Source organism: Phyllobates terribilis, unplaced genomic scaffold (genome assembly GCF_046119375.1).
Source record: "Phyllobates terribilis strain yellow unplaced genomic scaffold, ASM4611937v1 Scaffold_11__3_contigs__length_659146591, whole genome shotgun sequence".
NCBI lineage: Eukaryota > Metazoa > Chordata > Amphibia > Anura > Dendrobatidae > Phyllobates > Phyllobates terribilis.
Genome location: NW_027362771.1, coordinates 67,646,917 through 67,655,923, shown reverse-complemented (window position 1 = coordinate 67,655,923; position 9,007 = coordinate 67,646,917). Strand labels below are relative to the sequence as shown.

The window sequence follows — 9,007 nt, the reverse complement described above, 5'->3', positions numbered from 1 at the left end:
TTGTTTTAATTAATAGTATTTTGCAATATTTTTGCACGGTCCAAGACACTTAAATGATACAATACATTATTTTGCTTTGCCTGATAGCCATGGGATTAATCATATAAATGGAATTCATACTTGGGCATCCAGCACAATAGCCAATCTGTTTTGAGTATTTCACAATGCAAATTTATAACTAGTCTGTATTAATTCTTCACTTATGTATTAGGTTTGCTTAGATAAATGCTAATAAAGAAAACTTAGGCCTTTGGCTGTTTTGAGTATATTTTTAATGGACTGTGCATATTCTCCTCCGTGTCAGATTAGTATTCTGTGACATATTTTCAGAAGCGTACTGTGACTACAGGCCTTCATACTTCTCTGTGATGCTTTCACTGAAGTGCAGGGGACTGACTCCAATTGAACCAGACTTAAATGAAGCTAACATTGTGCTCAGGCAGCATACAAAAAAAGCAAACAGATAGGGAATAGATACACTCGGATTCTAGCAGGATAGCTTCTCTCCAGAGAATCGTCAAATCGTACATGAAGCATGCTAACCGGTAAGTATTGTATGGTTTGCTATAAATATTCTGCTATATACTTTACGCTACATTTCTCGATCATGGTGTCTTTTTACTAGGATTTGAGAACTTTACTCAGGAGACGTTGTGGTGCTTCTCACAGGTTAAAGGGACGTGGGACCTTGGGGATGCAGAAGGTAAATGAATCAATTACTAGATGTAAAAAGAAAAATAATAATGATCTAAAATGCCCATCTTTTTATATTAAAGCACATTTTATTTAACAGTAATTTATATTCTTTCTATAGCTACAATGTAAGTAACAAGAAATGACTTTATTTTACAAAATGTGATCTTAAATTGGATATTAAGTGCCTTAGAAATGTTTTAGGAACACAGAAATTAAAGAGCTAGTTCTAAGCTTTTATAGACACCTGATGGTGCTAGTTAAGCATTTTTGGATAAATATTGGGGCATATTTATCAATACTGTTAGGCTATGTTCACACGTTGCGTTTTTGCAGCATTTATTTCTGCATTCTGGCAGGAAAATGCTGTGTACAATGCACTTGCTTTAGATGCATTTTTATCTGCATATTCGTGTGTTTTGATGCGTTTTTATTTGCATTTTTCATTCATTCATTTTAATGAGTGGAATGCACTGAAAAAATGCTGAAAGAATTAACCTGCTGCGTCTAGGTAAAAACACAACTGATCTCAAAATACGCACAGAGAAAAACAAAATGTAAAAATGAGATTTCATAAATCTCAATGATTATGCTGGTACTGTAAATCTTGTCTTTTATTTACCATACACTGCATAAAAGACACCGTGTGTGAACATACCCTTCGACAGTACACTTAGCCTACACAGTGATAAAGGAGTTTTCCCACAAACAAAAGGTCATTTTAATCAATGGCTGTGTAGACTGTGTACGGAACATGATCTGATTATACCACATCTCCTGGGCAGAGGAGGAAGCTAAAGAGTATACAGACATTACAGCATGGGATCACAGCTGATTCTTTCTTTGAAGTAAAATATTGTTTAAAAACAGGCAGTGAAATGTTTTACCTCACAAACCGAATCAGCTGCGATCCCCTGCTGTAATGTCTGTATGCTCTTTTGCTTCCTCCCCTGCCCAGGAGATGTGGTACGATCAGACCATGTTGCTGTACGGTCAGACACAGCCATTACACAGTACACAGCAGGGGCACATTTATAAGATTATCTCAGCACAGGAACATTTTATTTAAACACATCCAATTGTGGAAGTTATTATTCCAAGATCTATTGATTAAAATCAACTTTTCCTCTTGGGAAAACCCCTTTAACCCCTTAATAACATTTGACGTACTAATACGCGTCTGTGCCCTGGGACTTAAGAGCCAGACCCGTATTAGTACGTCATGGCGATCGCGCGCGCACACAGGCTGATTGTCACAGCTGACACCCGGTACTATGTGCAGGGAGCGGTCCTGCACCGCTCCCAGCACATTAACCCCCGCTATGCTGCGATCGAAGTCGATCCAAATCGATCGCGGCATTGCGGGGGCAAGGGGAGGTGATCGGCGATACTCACCTCCTCTTCCGGCTTCCAGCGCAGACTGCAGCGCTTCCCGGGTGTTGCCATGACGACCCGATGTCGTCATGACAACATCCGGGTCACCAGAGAGCAGGAAGATTGCTTGGACATGCGCAGTGCATCTCCAAGCAATCTTAACACTGTGCACTTCTGACAGCCTGCATGGCATAGGGATGGTGCTCCATTCCTATGCCATGCAGGCGATCAGAAAAAAAAAGTGAAAGTCCCAGAGTGGGACAAAGTAATAAGGTGTACAAACTGTCTGAAAGTGGAAAAAAAAAAAATGTGCAAAAATATTATAAAAAAATAAAAAAAATAATACACCAAAAATAAAAATATAATGTACCGATCAATAAATATTATTATAAAAAAAATAAAAAAAAAAACAATAAAAGTACACATATTTGGTATCGCCGCGCCCGGAACAGCCTGACCTATAAAACTGTCCCACTAGTTAACCCCTTCAGTGAACACGGTAAAAAAAAAAAAAAAACGCAGCAAAAAACAATGCTTTATCACCATACCGCCAAACAAAAAGTGGAATAACACGCGATCAAAAAGACGCATATAAATAAAAATGATACCGCTGAAAACGTCATCTCGTCCCACAAAAAACAAGCCGCCATACAGCTCCATCAGCCGAAAAATAAAAAAGTTTCAGCTCTCAGAATAAAGCGATGCTAAAAAATATTTTTTTCTATAAAATAGCTTTTATTGTGTACAAGCGCCAAAACGTAGAAAAATTATACAAATGTGGTACCGCTGTAAACGTACTGACCCGAAGAATAAAGCTACCTCATCAATTTTACCACACGCGGAACAGAATAAAAAAAAAAAAAAAAAAACAATTCCTGAATTGTTGGTTTTTGTTTATTCTGCCTCCCAAAAATCGGAATAGAAAGCGATCAAAAAATGTCACGTGCCTGAAAATGGCACCAATAACAACGTCAAGTCATCCCGCAAAAAACGAGCCGTCACATGACTGTCTGACAAAATCTGGAAAAATTATAGCTCTCAAAATATGGCGATGCAAAAACTAGATTTTACAAAAAATGCGTCTTTTAGTGTGTGACAGCTGTCAGTCATAAAAACCCCATATGATTCTGGCATTGCTGTAATCACACCGACCCGAAGAATAAAGTCATCTAATCACTTATACCGCACAAGGAACGGCGTCAAAAATAAACTCTTGGGTTAGGATTGGGCTAGGGTTAGGGCTGGGTTTGGGGCTAGGGTTGTGCTGGGGCTAGGGTTGTGCTGGGGCTAGGGTTGTGCTAGGGCTAGGGTTGTGCTAGGGCTAGGGCTGGGGTTGGGATTTTTTTCAAAAGTAAGAAAAAAAGATGACGATATGGTGACTAGTGTTGAGAGCAAGTGCTCGCTACTTGAGTTTGCATCGGGTGTTCTGGTATGCATTGAGTATCGTGGGTATTTGAGTGACATGCTCGAGTCTCTGCCCCATATGCTTCGCGGCCAAAAAACTTTACGGGGATTGCCTGCCATGCACGAGCGATCCCCGCATGTTTTTTTTTGGGTGCCTAATAACCGTGAAACATGCGGAGCAGGGACTCGAGCATGTCACTCAAGCACACGCTGTACATGGTGCATACCTGAGTACCCGATGCAAACTCAAGTAGCGAGCACTTGCGCTCAAGAATAATGACAACTTATTCAATATGATGACCTAATGTAAACAAATTCTGTGCCGTACCTCTGGGTTCAAAATGTTCACTATACACCTTAATAAAATCCTTGAGGGGTATAGTTTCCAAAATGGGGACACTTGTGGGGGAGCTCCACTGTTTAGGCACATCACGGGCTCTCCAAACGAGACATGGTGTCCGCTAACAAATTGAATGGAAAATCGGCTCAAATTGTTAGCGGACACCACATTGCGTTTGGAGAGCCCCTCTGTGCCCAAACTTTGGAGCTCCCCCACAAGTGACCCCATTTTGGAAACTAGACCCCCCAAGGCACCTATCTAGATGCATAGTAAGCACTTGGAACCCCCAGGTGCTTCACAAATTGATTCGTAAAAATGAAAAAGTGAAAAAAAAAACACTTTTTCATTTTTATGAATCAATTTGTGAAGCACCTGGGGTTCCAAGTGCTCACTATGCATCTAGAAAGGTGCCTTGGGGGGTCTAGTTTCCAAAATGGGGTCACTTGTGGGGGAGCTCCAAAGTTTGGGCACAGAGGGGCTCTCCAAACGCAATGTGGTGTCCGCTAACAATTTGAGCCGATTTTCCATTCAATTTGTTAGCGGATACCATGTTGCATTTAGAGAGTACCTGTGTGCCCAAACATTGGAGCTCCCACACAAGTGACCCCATTTTGGAAACTAGACCCCCCAAGGCACCTATCTAGATGCATAGTGAGCACTTGGAAGCCCTAGGTGCTTCACAAATTGATTCGTAAAAATGAAAAAGTGTTTTTTTTTTCACTTTTTCATTTTTACGAATCAATTTGTGAAGCACCTGGGGGTTCCAAGTGCTTACTATGCATCTAGAAAGGTGCCTTGGGGGGTCTAGTTTCCAAAATGGGGTCACTTGTGGGGGAGCTCCAAAGTTTGGGCACACAGGGGCTCTCCAAACAGAACATGGTGTCCGCTAATTATTCAAGCAAATTTTACAATCAAAAAGTGAAATGGCGCTCCTTCCCTTCCGAGCCCTGCCGTGCGCCCAAACAGTGTTTCTTCCCCAAATATTGGGTATCTGCGTGCCCAGGGGAAATTGCACAACAAATTTTTGGGTCCATTTTTTCTTGTTACCCCTGTGAAAATAAAAAAAATTGGGTCTAAAGTAACATTTTTGTGAAAAAAGTTAAATGTTCATTTTTTTCTTCCACATTCAAAAAATTCCTGTGAAGCACCTGAAGGGTTAATAAAGTTCTTGAATGTGGTTTTGAGCACCTTGAGGGGTGCAGTTTTTAGAATGGCGTCACTTTTGGGTATTTTCTGTAATAAAGACCTCTCAAAGTGACTTCAAATGTGATGTGGTCCCTAAAAAAATGGTTTTATAAATTTTGTTGGAAAAATGAGAAATCGCTGGTCAACTTTTAACCCTTATAGCTCCCTAACAAAAAAAAATTTTGGTTCCAAAATTGTGCTGATGTAAAGTAGACATGTGGGAAATGTTATTTATTAACTCTTTTGTGTGACATATCGCTCTGATTTCAGGGCTTAAAAATTCAAATTTTGAAAATCGCAAAATTTTCAAAATTTTCGCCAAATTTCCATTTTTTTCACAAATAAACGCAAGTGATATCGAAGAAATTTTTCCACAATCATGAAGTACAATATGTTACGAAAAAACATTCTCAGAATCAGGGGGATCCGTTGAAGCGTTCCAGAGTAATTACCTCATAAAGTGACCGTGGTCAGAATTGTAAAAATTGGCCCGGTCATTAACGTGCAAACCACCCGCGGGGCTTAAGGGGTTAATGTGCGCCAGTTTATCACAGTGGTTCATGGTGTTTGATAAATTTAGTGCAGTTTTAAGATGACGTCTTATTTATGAATATGCGGGAGCAATAACATACAGTACTACTACAAAAGTATACAGATTTGCAGTGGTGTGACTTGAAGCTCATGGGTCCAAATGTAAAATTTTCAACAGAGCGCTAAACTCCCCCTGTATAGCACTCTTGTTATGCCCCTGCATATTTGATATTTAGGGCTTTAAAGGGGTTGTCCACTACTAGGACAACTCCTTCCTGAACTAAATGTTTGGCCTCGATAAAATAAAAAGCCTATACTCACCTCCCGTTGGCGCTCAGTCTCCCCGAGGCGCTGTTGTTGTGACACGTGACGCCGGCGCCCAATCAGCGCTGGTGTCACTGTCCCCGCCTACGTACGGATTGAACATGAAGAGGAAGTCTGGGCTGCGGCTGCTCTCTGACTTCCTCTTCATGATCAATCTGTATCTAGGGGGGACAGTGATGCAAGCGCTGATTGGGCAGAGGCGTCACATGTCACAACAACAGGACGGGAGCCCCGGAGAGAACGAGTGCCAACACCACAAAAATGCCGCCAGCACAGAAAATTAGTATAAGCTTTTTTATTTTACCAGGGCCAAATATTTAGATCAAGAAGGGGTTGTCCTAGTAGTGGACAACCCCTTTAAGTAGGTTATGCAGCAACCCTGTGAAAGTGAAAGTTTTAGACATACTGTTTTCTATATATCTTTCCATCCAATTAAAAGAAAATTTACAGCCTTAATGCAGCAACTTTCTCGCTTTCATATAAACCTACAGTACCTCTGAGATAGGAGATGGCATTCTATCTAGATAAGAGGGAGGAGCTCTGTCTCTTGCTCCTCCTCTCCCTACCATCTACATAGAATTGTATCCATAGCAACTGCCATCGCCTATCTCAGTAATAAGAAAGTCTGTCTTCACTGAATACAGATTTTATCTCAGAATTGAGAATTTTGATAATAAAAGAAAATTCTGTAAGAGAAAGAAGCAAATTTCTCTGATAATACTGTACATATTACAAAATTGCTTATTTTCATGTGTACTATTGATTTATGAAATAAAAATTAAAACTATGGTTACACTTTAAGACTAAGGAGGGAGTAAAAAGTATCAAAGAATCATTTGGGGTTTTGAAAAGGGAGGTAATCATGCTGGTGAAGCAGACTTGTTGTGCAAGATGAAAGGCAGAGTTATATGTTTTGAGAATAAACTTATAATGGATGAAGACTTCCGCCAAAATAAATTTTCTCCCCAGACGTTCAGTACACCTAGAGCACCACTGGAGAAAATGTGACAGGGTTGCCTTAGTCTTTTCTGCATGGAGTACAGCTTCATTCAAGGCACTTTACATTATCTGATTATAACGTTTCAAAGCTGGGTATTGATGGCACGTAGATTTCTGCATGTGTGGTATGAAGGGATGTTTTTAGTGGGGTGACAAATTTTGACAGCAGAATCAAGATTGTGGTCAGAGAGCAGGAGAATATAGTTAGTTAAATCATACAATCAGTCACAAAATCAGTCACAAAGCGATACAGGAAATTGTTGGGTTGGCCCAGATGGCGGTGCATAACTGCCACTCACAGGGAGAAGGGGCGAATAGTCTGAATGTGTGGAACTCAAAAGAGGGGAACATAAGTGATGGAACTGCATGGATGACCTGAAAAGCACATCTTGATGAAGGAAGCAGAGGAAGCAGACAACCATACAAGAGAGCAGCTTTAGAGATGGTGTCTGACTGTTGAATCAAGGTTTCAGTGAGAACCAGAAGGTGAAAAGAATTTGAAAGGAATAAGTCATGGACGTAGCGAAGTTTATTATAAATTGACCGTGATTTCTAGGTAAAAGGGACAGGAGAAGATATGCAATGAATATTTATTAGATTATTAGGGTTTCTCTGTGCAGCGGAAAAGGTGATAAATTTACTAGTGCAATGAGGGCCTGGGTTAGTGGAGATGTCTCGTGCAACAAGGAGAAGGAGGATATATAGAGTGAGCAGATGGTTTAGTGATTTATGAGATAGTCTCCTGCATTGTGCAGTAGGAGAGGATGGATTTAAGTGTTTTTAGAATGTGAGAAGAGCATTTGAGCTGTACGTGGAAGAGGGGAGGACAGAGGGACTGATGTGGATAGAGAGCACAAAATATGTGGAAGGGCAGTAGATTTCAAAGGAAGTGAAAAATATTTTGCAGCACAAGTGAACTAGAAACAAGTTTGTTTGAATACCTTGAACCAGTCTGCTTCCCTGTCTAACTGCTGTGCGCTTTCACAAATATGGCAATTAGACAAATTCCGGACTTTGGCAAGATCTGAATTTATAGGGAAGTTTGTGTTTAGAGCTAGGTCTAATTTAACTCATTTCAGTTTAGAATTTAAATGGAAAATGCATTTAGAATTATTAAAAGTATGCTGCCTATTTGCTTCCATAGATCAAAATTTTTTTACTTAACTACAAAATTCTGACAGTTTGTTTGAAATGGAATACCATATACAAAAGGTCATTCAAAGTTGAATTCAGGATTACAAGTCTACCATGTAACTGCCTTCTCTATCATAGGCAGATGTCGCTGTTTTCTGCAATTAGGCTCATCTTGATGTCGCGCTGATCTTCCTGTTCCTTCCTTTGTTCTCTGAACAGCATGCCTGGGAACCAGAATAAAATTTTCATAGATATAAAGATATTAAATGGTAAAATTGTCCAGCATCATATTTAATTTATGTACGAAAATTTAAAAAATGACTACTTATTTGCAGAAAAGGTAATGATAATGAGGTAAATTTTCAATCTTGCGAAGCTAAATATGTGTCAATTAACATGACTAAAAGAGAAGGAGAATATAAACTTATTTGACTGGATTACATATATATATATATATATATATATATATATATATATATATATATATATATATATATATATACTGCTCAAAAAAATAAAGGGAACACTCAAATAACACATCCTAGATCTGAATGAATGAAATATTCTCATTGAACACTTTGTTCTGTACAAAGTTGAATGTGCTGACAACAAAATCACACAAAAATCATCAATGGAAATCAAATTTATTAACCAATGGTGGCCTGGATTTGGAGTCACCCCCAAAATTAAAGTGGAAAAACACACTACAGGCTGATCCAACTTTGATGTAATGTCCTTAAAACAAGTCAAAATGAGGCTCAGTATTGTGTGGGCCTCCACGTGCCTGTATAACCTCCCTAGAACGCCTGGGCATGCTCCTGATGAGGTTGCGGATGGTCTCCTGTGGGATCTCCTCCAGGATGGCACATCAATGCGAGCTGTGGCAAGAAGGTTTGCTGTGTCTGCCAGCGTAGTGTCCAGACGCTGGAGGCGCTACCAGGAGACAGGCGAGTACACCGGGAGACGTGGAGGGGGCCGTAGAAGGGCAACAACCCAGCAGCAGGACCGCTACCTCCGCCTTTG

The 9,007-nt window shown here is 40.0% G+C and overlaps 1 protein-coding gene across 1 annotated transcript in view; it reads left to right on the top strand.

Moving 5' to 3' along the window:
• The first annotated feature begins 402 nt into the window (after positions 1-402).
• The window catches only part of PPP2R2B (protein phosphatase 2 regulatory subunit Bbeta), a 476,270-nt gene continuing 467,665 nt past the window's right edge, over positions 403-9,007 (top strand). The window contains exons 1-2 of the mRNA XM_073651284.1: positions 403-545; positions 626-703. Coding sequence (XP_073507385.1) covers positions 536-545; positions 626-703 — 88 coding nt within the window. The 5' untranslated portion in view covers positions 403-535. The remainder of the gene's footprint in view (positions 546-625; positions 704-9,007) is intronic.